The following is a 15,166-nucleotide window of genomic DNA, read 5'->3' on the forward strand; positions in this document are numbered from 1 at the left end:
TGGTAACATGGATTATTTTTATTACATACTTTATAAAAACATCCAAAGCACAAACACACATGCCCCACCATCAGGGAGTGTTAAGAACCCTAGATTCTCCTTTTCTCTCAAGTTATTTATATCCCAGTTACAAAAATGGAGCTGTAAGGATGTATAAAGACATCAGGTCTTCTCGCTTGTTACTGTACAAGCATCTGAAGTGATCTTGACAAGAGGGCGCAAAATCTACCTAATTAAAGAACAGAGTGTCTACCACCAGCCCACAAACAGTTCCCATGTGTTGTAATTCGAACCTGACATGTCTGTAGGGGCACAGGAAATATTGAGACAGACAAGGGCCAGGCTATTGCTTCTCAATCCCAGAAGGCACACATCTCTATACCAGTTATCAGTCATTCCTGACATCTATAGGAGAATCATTAGATTCTACCTACTCTGAGGTATTAAATGCATAAGAAAAGGATTAATTATGTCCAAGTAACATGCAATGAAAATATTTTTAAACCAACATGGTTAAGTGTTAAGATTTTTAGAAATCAAAATATTTATTCACATGATTTTAAACTAGTCAAAGCTATTTCTTTAGCAGTAATGATTTAAGTGCAAGTGATGCTGGCTTTCACATTGGCGTCCTCCAGAGTAAAGACAGGTCAGTTGTTCTTGAATAAATCAATGCAGCTCTGCAACAGGGAGACATTGTTCTAGGAAAAAGGGGGAGGGGGAAAGAAATGAGTGAAATAAATCCAGATACAGCTTTCCTCATGAACTCTGAATCTGAAAAGTAACCAAACCAGACCGACAAATTCTCCATGAAATTCCAAGGTACAACTACCTAGCACTGCGCACACCCTGCCAGGCAGAGGTTTCCAGGCCCAAACCCATTTCTACAAGACCCCAATTACAAATTTGCCTAAGCACTTGGTGCTGTATTGCACAATATTTAAAAAGGCCAGTAACTGTCAAAAACCTCCGTCCATGGATTGCTGATACTGGAAACCAAACCTATGTCCTGCACTGAGAACCTTCGCAGATATCACAATTTTTAACCCACAGTTCAACTAAGAACCAGGATCAAGCATGTGCTATTTCTTAGCTGAGCCACCAGTGAGTATGCCCCACAGGAAAATGAACAGCATTTTTAGTTTTTACTCTCAGTCCTAACACTTAACAGGCAGAAGTGGGCTTCAGTGAGTTCAGCATGCTAAGGTTTGCACTACCACACACGGTTAACTAGAGATCACTAACAATAACCAGAGCAGGGGCTGTCGGGCCTGTGGGTGTGGTGACAGCCAACTTACTCTGGCATGCTTTATTTCCAGTTCAGACATTTCAATTAGGTTCTTTCGAAATGCTGCCACTCTCTTCCGTTTGAAGTTTATCAGCTCTATGGGAACAAAGAGTTAAAGTTTACCAAACTACAAGAAATTTCAATTTTCCCACCCATTACAGCACCCAAATACCCCTTTCACAAATGACCTGATGCCAGGCAGGACACACTAGAACCACTGTAGCTCAAGACTGCCCAGAGCTGCAGTACTCATCACAGCTGCCAGGTTAGACGAATGACCATGCTTTCTTATACAACTTGAGGGTACGAGTCAAGTTCACTGTCCTATCATAATTACATCTATACATGAGGAAAATCTAGTATTTGTTCTAATTTTGTTTCATGTCCACCCAAGCAAGATACATGAGATCCTCCCAGGAAAAGACCATACCCTCACATTCTAGCCTTTCTTCAACATTGCTGGTATCACATCTTCAGACCAGGATCTCATCTGGGAAGCATGTTAATCGAAGATCCCATTTCTGCCTCACTGATTCCTTTCAGATTACCCACTATTGTCTCTGATGTTGAAGCATGAATTCTCTCCCACCTCCCACATTGCTTTTCCTCAGTTCATAACTCTAATATACTAGTGTCCTTTATGATTACCCCATTATTGTGTGCATGCATTTATGCACTCACATTCCTGCCCATGCTCAGACCATGAAGGGGCGTCAACTGAAGCCTACTCTCCAGCCCCCACCCCCAACAGAAACAGTTGAGTTTTCTCTAGTGTTATAATCCATCTTTCCTGTGTTGCTGGGAACAAGCCTAGTCTCACAAATGCTAGGGAGGCTGCTTATTAGAGCTCTTACCCCAGCCTATGGGGTTTTACATTCATACTACTCGTTCCCAAATGAGAACTAACTACACAAGAAATGCTCAACCTTCTTTTGCAGATTCAGAAAGCTGTTCAAACTTCTGGCAGCATTCCTGCTGATGAGTCTCTGCCAACTTGACATCTTTGCTTTTTAACCGGGCCTTGTCCAAAGCTTTGTTTGAATTCTCATAGTCAATTAGGGCCTTTGTGCGTCTGTATAGGAGATCCTGGAAAGAAAATGATTGAAGTCATGATGTAAAAATCTCCAAAGAACAAAGAGAATCACACACTGAAAATGTCTAGACATATGTACACAATAGACACATGCACTTAAAGTCTAGAAAGCATCCATAGTGTCGACAGTTTTGAAATGGCAAATGGCAAGACTTTAGCCCATTTCTCTATCTTGCATAAAGATTTTATTTTTGTAACTATGTGGAAATAACTGTACACACGAGTCTGGAGGCACCAGATCCCTAGAGCTGGAGGCACAGGCAGTTGTTTCTAAGGCACCTGATATGGGTATAAAATATCAAACTCTTAACTGCTAAGCCATCTCTCTAGCCCTTTATCCAGGATAATCTTAAATTGTCACAAGAGACTGGTATCACTTATTAATACAGTACTTTCTTAGCATTCTCTGGGTCTGGTCCCCAGCAGCAGGGGCAGAGAGGGAAATAGTAAAACAAACTCGACCTCCAAAATGAGGTTACTGAATTCTTGACGTTTTAAAGATCATTCATAATCTTTATCTACACAAAAACTTCCTTCTAGTTGAATCAGTAACTGAAGATATTTCAGAAAATGAAACTCAGCATTTCAAACATGTTTATTTACTGCTGATGGTGTTCAGGAGAATGCCACTGAGCCATGACCTAGATAGAGGAACACAAGAGCCTGCCCCACAAATCCCATTTTTGGAAATCAGTACCAAGGAACCACCTAGCTGGAAATAAGGAAATATTTATTTCTAATATAACACAAAACCTAAAATTTCTGAAATGTAGGAAATGACCCGTTTTACTAGGGAGTAAAAATTGTGTGGCAATGAGGGAAAACCCACAAGGTTGTTTGTTTTCAGGTCTTCACATGCACACACGAAATACTGCAAAAAGTGTACCTCGAAATAAAGCGACATTCCTTTCTAACACAAAGGGATTATTTTAAGCATTAAATTTCTGGTCATGGCAAGATGAACTAGTGCTAAGGGCTGGATAATTCTACCTTACCTTTGCAGCCTCTATGTTGAGCATGTAGTATCGGAGGAGCTCTGTCAGTTTTAAATCTTCATCTGATGAGACTCGACCTTCCACTTTCTATTTTAAACAAACAAAGGTCACCAGTCACCACCCAGGCAGAAATCTATGTACCTTAACTAAATGCTACCAAGGCCAAAACAAAACTTCTTACCCTAAGTTTTTCAAATAGCTCTGCAACTTTCAACAGGTACCTGAAAGTATACAGAAGGTCACAGTTCAAGGTCTTAGCTCTCTATGATAAATAAACTTATCAAAACTCTTAAAACACGGATGACCACTACAGTCGAGAATTATAGGGCTTGCACTGGTAGTACATGCCTTTAATGCCAGCATCCAGGTGATAGAAGCAGCCTGGTCTACAGAATGAGTTCCAGGACAGTCAGGGCTACACAGAAACTGTCTCAAAAAAAACCTGAACAGGTGAATTTACCAGAGTAGCTACTTCAAACAGCAAAGAATGAGGATATTACAATAGTTTACTTATCAGCCTCAATCATCTTGTCTAGAGATGATCCAATCCAAAATGTCACTTTAACCAAAATCAGTGCAAAGATTTTGCAATGACAGGTGCCACAAAACAATAGATTGCACTTATTTCGCCTGTCATTCAATTGTCTCAAACTTCCAAGTCTAAGGTTACAAAAAGTGTAAGAAAAAATATTATCTCACACCCAAAAAGCCCAGGACAAACACAAATTTAAAAAGCACCAAACAAAGAGCCAAAGATAACCAAAGAACACCTTCATGAACAAGGGAAGGTCGCTTGAGCCTCGGATGCTAGAAACTAGATTTGGAAACCACATTTGCTAATCTTGTGTTCCAGGATAAATATTCAAACAAGCTACTGAGAGGTAGAAGCTGACAGATCTAAGTCTGAGGTCAGCCTGGGCTAAGAGAAACCCTGCCTCAAAAAACAAATGAAAAGGAAAAAGGGATAGGGTCTCATATAGCTCACTCAGACTTGCCACAACCAAGGATCACCTTGAGTATTTGATTCTCCTGCCTCCTGGGTAAGACGTGCAGGAACGTGCACCTTTAGTGAGTTCATTGGTTTGAACTGAGGGCCTTGCGTGAGCTAGGGAAGTGCTCTGCTTACACCTACACCTCAGCACACAAGACTCACTTTTTGATGACTGTGGGCTCTTCTAAGGCCAGGCTATGCAAGCAGGCTGCAGTGTGGATGTAATCATCAGCAACATCTGGAGAAATGAGCAGATACTGTATCTGAGCACAGTAGGCACACATCACAGCTGTGTAAGTAACCAAGTGAGTAAAGGCATTACTTACTTTTGTGAGATCTGGTCATCTTGTCCGCTTTAGCACAGGAGTCCTTGATCCTGTTGTAATAGTTAATAAGGAAGTTCTTCTCTTGCTCAAAGAAGTCATCCACCTCCTAAAAGAAGGAAAAAGGGCGTGAACCAAAATGTCAAAAATAGGGATATGAAGGGGTTGGGGATTAGCTCAGTGGTAGAGTGCTTGCCTAGCAAGCACAAAGCCCTGGGTTCGATCCCCAGCTTCGGAAAAAAAAAAAGAAAAGGGGGATATGTATATTAGAGAAAACACAGGTATCTGGCACATTCATGGCTGAGGAGGTGACTAAAGAATCTAGTCTGCCTTGGATGGAACAATGAGAACCTACCCCCAAACCAAACAAAATGGTCACCTAAGTTTAACCTGTACAGACTAGATTATCCTAACACAACTGACAAAAACAATCAGGGGCTAACAGATTAAATTGGCACAGAAGTCATTTAAGTTTACGAATGGCAAGTAAATACGGACATCCTCCACAAGCCAATAATTACTCTAGTGCATGTCAGGTGAGACGTTGCCTCCTTGACCTAGCTTTGATACCATGTGTGTCCAATGGGCTTGCTTTTCTTTTTAATTTGGCTGATTTGAGACTAACAATTAGGCATTCCTGGTAAGTCTTTGCCAACAGCAACAAACCAACAATGCACACACACAAAACCCATAAAATATTGCCTAAGAAACACCATTTCCAACCTTCCCTTTTGACTTAGCACCTGTGTTCTGGGCTCCACTAATCAAGTCCAGATACCAGATAATTGTCAAAATCATTTTACATTCCTCAACAAAAGGCCAAGCACACAATATTAACTTCAATCTTAACACAATCTAAAAACCACTACTTTAATATACCATTAGTAAACACTTCTTCTTTATACCAAGTTCATAGCATGTAAATAAGACTTATCCCACAAGGTCTGGTGGCACACACCTTTAATCTTGGTACTTGTGAGGAAAAAGCAGGTAGATCCAGGCCAGCCAAGGCTGCCTAGTTGAGTCCTCATCTCAGAAAGATCAGTTCTAATACTTGTCAGCTAAGCCATACATTTCCACATCACCCATGGCTGGCAGCCCACTCTGGCTTGCAGGCATGAGGCAGAGCTACCCCCAACCCTTACTGTTTTCATTAGAAACAGGCCACCTTCACCTAATACTAAGGTTCACAGACCTGAGTCCATGCTTATTCTTTTTCATAAATGAGCACCCTACATCCTAAAAAAACAAGACTCAAGGACCCCCTCACCCCCAAATTCCATGTTGGAGAAAGTATTCTGAGGAAAGAAATCAAAGTTGCCATGCATGGAGGTGAACACCTCTGATCCCAGCACCCCCTAGGCAGAGGTAGGTGGAGCTGAGTTCAAGGCCACTCTGATCTTTAAAAGAAAAGAGTTCCAGGAGCTACAGAGAAATTCGGACTGGAAAAAGCAAAAGTAGATAAAAGCAACCATTTCCTAAGAGTTAACACCTGTTATATAACACTCCCCTCCAAATAAAAGCTACCTATTTCTATGAAAGCAAGAATTCCTGAAACTGCCCATGCCTTACCTTAACTCCAGAAAAAAGGACCTCATCAGCGCTCTTCACAACACTTTTAAAAAAGCCTCCAAACATCTCCTTGGTATTTTTCCGCCTAACACTTAGCTAAGGAAGGAAATTCCAAAACATTTTATGACATGGCATCTGTTTCTGTTAGCATCTTTTAATCAAGTAATCACAAGTAACATCTAAAATATTAAGTAGCTAAGAACAAATACAGATCATATTTCAAGCATCTAGCCCAACATTCTGAATCATGGTGGCACCAAGACCCAGAGGTCTCTGAAGAGCTACTGCTTGATTCCACTACTACTGGGCACAAGAATTTAAAGATATTCTTTTCTAGAAAGTGTCTCACCTTGTAGCCCTAGTTGCCTTAGAACTCACTATGTAAACTGGCCTCCAACTCACAGATCTTCTGGGGTTAAAGTCATGTGGAAGTTGGGGCTTGCTTCATATGTGAAAAGGCATGTTAGGAAGAAGCCAAGGGCTGGAGAGATGGCTCAGCAGTTAAGAGCACTGACTGCTCTTTCAGAGGTCCTGAGTTCAAATCCCAACAACCACTTGGTGGCCCACAACCATCTGTAATGAGATCTGATGCCCTCTTCTGGTGTGTCTAAAGACACCTATAGGGTACTTATTATATATTATTTAACTATACATTTACTTATAAATACAGCGTATTTATTATATAACAAATAAATCTTTTTTAAAAAAGCCAATAACCTGAAGTAAAGATACATATATTTCAATTTCTTCCAACAAATTAAACAGAAGGAAGAAAATCAGTTTGCGGGGTAGTGGGTGGTGGGTCAATGTTCTTTCAGTAGTTTTTAGAAAGTGAACTTTAATGTATCTAAAAAGGAAGAAAAGGTGTTTTTCCCACTTTTTCTGTAACAATAAATGCAAACACAAGAAGCTCATTATTTTCAAGCATGAAAACAGAAAAATTGCCTTACATCCTGATCATATTCCAAGAAAACATGGAAGTTTCGGTCTTTACTGAGAACAGGGTGAGAAGAAAGCCGCTGAAGAAAGACTTCATGTGAGGACACAGTCTTCTTAAAGACAGCGAGATACTCACTGAAAAGACATGTGCAAAGAACTCAGCTTGCATTGCTCAATTCCTGTCCAATACAGCTCACTTCCTTATTTAATCCCACTCTTCTGCTCATGGTCACTGGAAAAACAATGCAACTAGACTGGACTTAAACAACCTGGTAATTGTGGAATGAACCAAAGAAGAAAAAAAAAAAAAAAGCCACTGTAATCCAATTTGCTTTAAGTCTGAGAAACTAAACCTACATGCAATTACTGCTATGATCCACAAGGGCAAGATGGCTCAGCAGTTAAGAGTACTGATTGCTCCTCCAGAGGTCCTGAGTTCAATTCCCAGCAACCACACGGTTGGTGGGCTCAACCATTTTTTTTTTCGGAGCTGGGGACCGAACGCAGGGCCTTGCGCTTCCTAGGCAAGCGCTCTACCACTGAGCTAAATCCCCAACCCCTCAACCATTGTTAATGGTATCCGATGCCCTCTTCTGGTGTGTCTGAAAACAGCCACAGTGTACTACCATATAAAACTTTTTTTAAAAAGTTAAATAAAAAAGAAACCTTTCATTCTCAAGGACATGAACATACTGTTAGCGCAGGCCTGACGAAAAGGCACTGATTATAGCAGGCTAATAGTTGAAAGAGTACTTCTGAGCCAGGTGCTCGGACATATACACACTTAAAAAAAAAAAAGGGCTGGAGAGATGGCTCAGCGGTTAAGAGCACCAACTGCTCTTCCAGATGTCCTGAGTTCAATTCCCAACAACCACATGGTGGCTCACAACCATCTGTAAAGAGATCTGATGCCCTCTTCTGGTGTGTCTGAAGACAGCTACAGTGTACTTATATATAATAAATGAATAAATCTTTTAAAAAATGTATATATATAAAGTTTAAGGAGAAAATGTGTACAGTATTTTTCTCTTAACCTTTCAGACAGTTAAACAGCATTATACTATGTTTTGTTTCATAACTACCTGAATGCTTTTTTGTGCAAAGTTTAAGATCTGTTGTAATTTGTCAACATGCCCCCTCTCTTATGTGGTCATTGAGAACACTTTGTAAACAGCATCTGCTACAATCCATCAGCAAAGTTCCAAAAGCACATCATGTAACAGGTCAAACTATAAAATGTAGTTTTAGGAACCAGCATGAGGCAACCAATGGTTACATTTTTAATATCAGGTTTTTCAACTGTTTCTTCTGAATATGTATTTTTCACAAGGCAAAGCTCAAGAAAATTTACTCACGCTTCCAGTTCTTGCTTCATCTTGGCAAATTCTTCTTTTGTCATAGATCCTTCACCTTCTCCCAGTTTCTGCATCTTCTCTCGAGGGCCATCAAAGTCTGGCTTTGTAGGAGCAGGAGGGATCTGTAGCAGAGGCAAGGAATCTGAGTGCCCTATCCCAGCCAGTGCCGATGGTGGCTGCACCTCACCTGCCAGTTCATATGGCCACCCCACTGGAGCTAAGTCAGCTCTTTTCATGCAAACCTTATTCTTCCTGACTTTCTAAAAAGGAACTATCCCATGCTGGGCATGGTGGCATATTCCTTTAATCCCAGCAGAAGTAGGCATTTCTTTGAGTTCAAAGCCAGCCCAGCCTGGTTACAAGAGTAAATTCCAAGACAGCCACAAATACAGAGAAACCCTGTCTTAAAAAACAATCTCCCATGTTTGAGCACAAATTGCTATCTCTTCAGTTTTAGACAACTGGCAAAACTTCATAGTGCACATACATTTCTTTGCTGTCAGCTTAAAACAGGTACAATTAATGCTAACAATGAATAACTAAATCAGAACAAGCCTTCACATCCACAGGAATTTCCCCCTACTTCCAAAGATTTGAGTATTGGTGCTGGAGATCCAAATTAGAGGCAGCTCCTATCTAATGTTTAAGGCCCTAGGTTTGATCCTCCATATCACAAAAACAAATTTATTTTAGAATTAACACCATTCTGAGGAAACTCAAATTCAGGTCATCTTGGGGCATGAAATCTCATGCCAAAGAATCAGAAATCACTACTGGGCAGATTCTTAATTCTGCCCAGCAGGACATTTGTTTATTTGAATTCATTTAAAAACTAGCCAAAAAGTTCTGCCAACTGTCTCCTTCACCCTAAGTACTATTGAGGCATTTTACTGCATGTTCCAATTCTGACATTTGCTAGAAATCACTGTCTCCAGGAGATCTGACTTGTAGGCACCCACTCACCTGGACAGACACATACACTTAATTCAAACCATGGTAAAATATGTGGCCTCTTTACTCAAAAAGGCACAAGAAAATAGCTTATTTCTTTTCTAAAATGAACTCACGATAAGCCCGGCATAATCTGTTGTTTCAGTAAGAGTGTCATGCAGCCACACAAAGTCTTCATGTTGCCTTGTAACAGAAAACTCTGGGCTCTGAAATGTGGGCAGTGTGGTCTGTAAAGAGATATAAAATGGCTTTAGACACAGCAAAACCCAAGGAGTACAACAATATATGATCTAAAGTTAATAACCCTAGGTAAGCTTAGACATTCATACCTCTAGGAAATTCTTTCCACAAGGCGTTTTAAAGCTTGCTGTATATGAAGATTATACTAGTAAGAGACAACTTTGAGCCTGAACCTCCCCCAGGTTATAAAAAACAGAACAGCAAGTACCATATTTCCCAGTGTCTTAGTACAGTTTACTATGGTTCTGGAAATTGTCCTTGGTTTCCTTTTCACACCAGTGATTTGCCTCATGTGCAAATGCAAACTGGCTGCACATTTGCCTGTTGAGGGCTCCATTCCAGAAGGGACTGAAGCACAGCACACATGGAGGTCCCAAGCAAGATAGAAGTTCAAGTTCTCAGCAGTATGCCACACTGTGCCTAGGAAGTGGCCACTTCAGCTCAAGAAATCTCCTGGCTGGAGATGGCTCAGCAGTTAACAGCACTGACTGCTCTTCCAGGGATCTGGAGTTCAAATCCCAGCAACCACATGGTGGCTCACAAGCACCTGTAAAGAGATCTGATGCCCTCTTCTGGTGTGTCCGAACAGCTAGTGTATTTATATATAATAAATAAATCTTTAAAAAAAAAAGAGAAAAAAATTTCTCCCACCCTGCTAAAAATGGGCCCAGCACCAGTAGTCATTTTCATCACTCACCTTGGTGTGAACTGTAAACTTGACCTTATCTCTCTCACTGAGTGCATCAGGTATGTCAATCTGAAGCGATGGGTCAACATTCAGGTCCACAGACACAGACCTCAACTGAAATACATTTTAATATTAGTTTCATGTTCAGAAATCATTTCCCACTGGAGAAGGTGAACCAGCAAGTATTCTTCAATGATGTGACCCATGGCAGGCTAACTACAGGTCAAATCCTCTAAAGATCAAAACGCTGGTACAAGCCTTTAACCCAGCACTCAAAAGATCTCTGAGTTCAAGGTTAGCCAGAGCTAGAGAAAACCTGTCTCCCAAACACATAAAATTCCTGTAGACAACCTGTGGCTAAGTAACATGCACATCAAAACAGCTCTACATATATATATATATATATATATACATACATACACATATACATATATGAACCAACACAGAACCATAAGCTTACCTATAAAACATGAATTTCCTGATAACTAGATAATAATGTTAAGAGGCTGGCCATATTTGGAAGTCAGAAGGCCAAGGGATCACAATTTTGCTTAGTTCTGGCACTTATGGTAAGCAACCTTCCTTTTGTAAGTGTTAAGTAGATACAGCCTCTAAAAAGTAATATACAAATTGCAAAGGCAAACTGGCCACTCCATCTTTCCAAATTGTTATAGTCAGATGGAGAGGAATAAAGCCAAATGTCAGGCTTTAGAAATGTTAGCACTGGTAGATAGACAGGGCAGTCAGGCTACAGTGTATTTTCTAGAATTCAGCAATAATGTCCATACTTCTGAATATCCATTTTCTTATTTTCTTGTTTTTAGAGGCAGGACTTATCTGTGTAGCAGTCCTAGCTGTCCTTAAACTCAGATCCACCTGCCTCTGACAGGATTAAAGGCATGGGATTAAAGGTATGTACCTCCCAGCCTAACTTTTTATTTCCTCACCCTTAAATAAGTTAGAAAACCTAGTTTCTAGCCTTTTTAGTTAATATGCTATATGGGTGGTTTTCAACCATCCTATAATTGCAATCCTTTAATACAGTTCCTCCTGCTGTGGTGACCCCCCAACCATAAAATTATTCCATCATTATTTCATAACTAACATTGCTATTATGAATTGTAATATAACTCTCTGATGAGACCACAAAGGCTGAGAATCACAGTGCTATATGCTGATAATTCATTCACTTTTGCTCATATTAGCCAAGCAAATTCAGTTGTCTATAGAAACTCACGGGCTACTTTTGGAATTATATAGTAGGTCAAAGGGGACAGGGAGCAGGTTTCTCTTAAGTACTACAGGCAAAGTGACAATGAAGTGCCCGCCACTGAATAACTACCATCTGGTTTTAATCTTCTCACAGACAACCACAAAAGGGTGTATTATATAGCTCCTACCACTTATAGCTGCAACCAGCAGTAAAGTTGTGCAGTGTTAGATCTTCTATGTCAGCACTTGTATCCTCATTCTGGAATCACCAAGTAGGATGAAAACTTCAGCATTCCTGTTTATGCTTAGTCAGCAAAGCCAACACCCAGCAGTCCAAAGCCTTTTTGCTAAATAAACCAGGCCAAAGGATAAAAGGGTGGTAGGCTTCCTGTCACCCTTCTCTCACACATCTTTAAAGTTATAATTATACCCCTCCCCCCTTCCTCCAAACACTCCTATAATACGCCTTATTATTCATATTAATGGCCACCCTTTTCATTATTGTTACATTACATACACTCCTAAATACAAGCACAACTTGCTCAGTCTATCCACGCATGTTACTTTTATGTTTTCAGGGCTGGCCATTTGGTGTTTTCCTCCACAGGGCGGAATATTTATTTATTCCACTCTCGGCATTCCTTAGTTGTCTGAACTTCTTTGTGTAGGGTTGAGGGCTCCTGAAATTCCCTCCTGTTGTTAGCATGCCTATTGTTCAGATCATATTTAAGCAGATATACTAGCGAGACTTCACAGGTGTAGTTTTTCACATACAGCATACATACCCCCCATCCCACTGGCTCTTATAATCTTGTTGCCCCCCTTTCTGCAATAATCCAAGAGCCTTAGTTATATTGCAGATGTAGCAGTTGTGATTGGCCTCCATAACTCTGCATTTTCATTAGTTATGATTTTTCTGTAAGTCTTTCTACTGCATAGGGGTGAGAGCTACACATACCTGTGGTTAGTAGGAAAAAATATTTCGAATGTAGTTAAGTATCATTTATGGGTTTTTCTTCCCAAGATTTATGATTTCACTAGGTCTGGGTATGTTGCTAGGTTTCCAATCTCAAGCACTGTTTCCTTCTCCAGGGAATCCTAAGTTTAACTAAAGAACCATTAGTAAATTATGCAAGCCAATATATTGCACTCAGGGTTATCATGCCATGCTGGTCAAAGCTGTTCACAGGCATCATGACTGTAGGAATGCTGACTGCTTTCCTCCTTTTGGAAATCTGTATGGTACCAGGAAAGCTAGTCCTCTAAGAGGTTCCTTCCATTCCAGTCATTTCAAGCTAAGAGGACCTCTGGGCCCTGTGTCTCAACTACATGGTGTTTTCAGAAGTAGTACAGACTTACCTTCCACCTCTAGAACAACCAAGGGCACTAACAACAATCTATATGTTTTTAGGAGTCTCAGACCACCCCCAATTAACCCCTCAAAGGGGTTAAGCATACTTTAGAACCAGGTTTCTGGTGTTGAAGTTTTTTGTTTTTAGATTGTTAGTGACTCTGGAGTATTGTCAGCTCAGATAGCCAAAAATCCTGTAAAGAAAAAGTAATTTTATTATGTATGTCCTTTTGTTGCTGAGGCCAGATCAGATTCCCCGGAGCTGGTGTCAAGGGCATGAGCTATGGACGTGGGTGCTGGAAACTTAACTGCTACGTTCTGAAAGAACAGCAAGCACTGTTCCAGGCTGAGCCAGTCCCTCTCCTTCAATCTTGGAGCACACTAAGTTACTGGCTATTACCTCACAGTGAGGGGTTTTACCATTGCTAATTATGGTTTGAGGAAGGTCTCATACTTCCTACACAGATCAGGCTGGCTTTTAATTATTGCTTCTTGAAAAAGTAAGTTTTTGTGTGCATGTCTATAATCTCAACACTTAGAAGGATGTCGCAAAAGACCAGGGATGAGGCCAGCCAACATCAAGTAGATAAAATGTTTTGGGTTTTTTTTGGTTCTTTTTTTTTCAGAGCTGGGGACCGAACCCAGGGCCTTGCGCTTCCTAGGTAAGCGCTCTACCACTGAGCTAAATCCCCAGCCCCGATAAAATGTTTTAAAGCCATTACTTCAAAACCTCAAAACAGAAGGAAAAAAAAAAAAAAGACCCGGAAACTGCTTCCATCACCACAGTGCTTTCTAGTTCTGCTTTAGACTAGTGCCGTATAAACAGAAGTGCGCTGGTTATCTAGTCCCATTTTACAGTGTTAAGAAGCCATACAGAGCCGGGCAGTGGTGGCATTCCTTTAATCCCAGCACCAAGGAAGACAGAAGGCAGCCAGATTTCGAGTTCAGAAGCCAGCCTGGTCTAGGACAAGTGGCACAGAGAAACCTTGGTGGGGGTGGGGGACATGTATAAAATATCAATCATTATTTCTATTTGGTCACTACAAAGAAATTTACCTTAAAAGAAAAAGTAGTTGTTTCTATTTCAATGATTTTCCCCATTTCTTATTACTAATGTAGAAAAATGTGCTTACCCAGCACATATTAACAATGAACCCTCCCTTCAGTTATTCTGTTCACTCCAAGGAGTCCTTTACTGCCCAAGAAAAATCTTTGCCAAGGAGCATGAAGAAGCCAAGTCGTCTATGAATGGTCTTTCTTCTTAGAAAGGAGCAGATATCTCATGAGTCAAATTTTTCTCCAAAGGAAGTACTTATTAGTAAAGAAGTAAAATCTAAATAAAAGCACCTTGTCACAGATATTCAGATATGAAAGACCTACATGACAGTTATGAAATACATAATACTTAGGAATAGTCTTATGAAAAATTCTACTACCTAACCTTCCCTGTCCTTTAACTCTCCCTTTAAATGGCTCAGCAAGTCAGGCCATTATGCTTGCACCTCAACAAGTGGGAAGTGCAAACTCACACAATAGATAAGTGTGAAAAATAACTTCTGAACAAGGAACTAGAAGGGCTGCAGGAAGTGATCAGATTTGCACCACTCATCTTGGTGAGATGGAACCCAGAGAGGGAGCCATCCCTGCCGACACTAGCCATTCTTACCAGTAGTAGTCTGCCAACACACAAGCAATCCACAGTAGAACACTGCAGATTGCAGGGTTGGAGGCTACTCAGCCCCAAGCTCCCAGAACAGGAACTGGGACTGGGAAGAAGGTCAGTGCAGCGTACTCAGCGAATGGATAAACAGAATCATCATTTCACAAGGCTGCAAGCCCGGGTACTATGCTGAATTGCTGACTTAAGTAATCAAGAGATCTTAGCTATCTGGACTATTTTCAAATAATCATAAAATATCCCAATTCCAGAATGGGGTCCCCAAGGGAAGAGTTAAGAGAAGGGACTAAAAGTTCTAAGTTCAACCATCAATAACGAGTTTTAATGCCCTCTTCTGGCATGCAGGTGTACATGCAGTTAGAGCACTCATTCATAATCTTTTAAAAAAGAAAATAGGTGTTTGGGCCAGCAAGAAGGCACTTGTGGCCAAGCCTGCTTAGATCCCCAGGACTCACATGGAAGACAAACTCCCTTAAGTGTCAACACAAAC

At 40.6% G+C, this 15,166-nt stretch overlaps 1 protein-coding gene and 1 non-coding gene across 6 annotated transcripts in view; both read right to left on the bottom strand.

The window, feature by feature from the left end:
• Snx5 (sorting nexin 5) overlaps positions 1-15,166 on the bottom strand; it is a 19,233-nt gene continuing 4,067 nt past the window's right edge. Inside the window, exons 1-14 of one of the 5 annotated variants that reach the window (XM_087651006.1) lie at positions 13,007-14,643; positions 11,836-11,906; positions 10,445-10,549; positions 9,624-9,734; positions 8,557-8,678; positions 7,213-7,336; positions 6,263-6,358; positions 4,694-4,799; positions 4,530-4,605; positions 3,558-3,597; positions 3,377-3,463; positions 2,215-2,374; positions 1,299-1,384; positions 4-701 (exon numbers count right to left, since the gene is read on the bottom strand). In XM_087651006.1, coding sequence (XP_087507132.1) covers positions 651-701; positions 1,299-1,384; positions 2,215-2,374; positions 3,377-3,463; positions 3,558-3,597; positions 4,530-4,605; positions 4,694-4,799; positions 6,263-6,358; positions 7,213-7,336; positions 8,557-8,630 — 900 coding nt within the window. In that variant the 5' untranslated portion in view covers positions 8,631-8,678; positions 9,624-9,734; positions 10,445-10,549; positions 11,836-11,906; positions 13,007-14,643 and the 3' untranslated portion in view covers positions 4-650. 5 annotated transcript variants of the gene reach the window in all.
• Positions 14,585-14,823, bottom strand: Snord17 (small nucleolar RNA, C/D box 17). Its single transcript, XR_015685128.1, has one exon. It is a non-coding gene; the product is annotated as a small nucleolar RNA SNORD17 (small nucleolar RNA).

The sequence above is a fragment of the Rattus norvegicus genome, chromosome 3, assembly GCF_021556685.1.
Source record: "Rattus norvegicus strain SHRSP/BbbUtx chromosome 3, alternate assembly SHRSP_T2T, whole genome shotgun sequence".
Classification (NCBI taxonomy): Eukaryota; Metazoa; Chordata; class Mammalia; order Rodentia; family Muridae; genus Rattus; species Rattus norvegicus.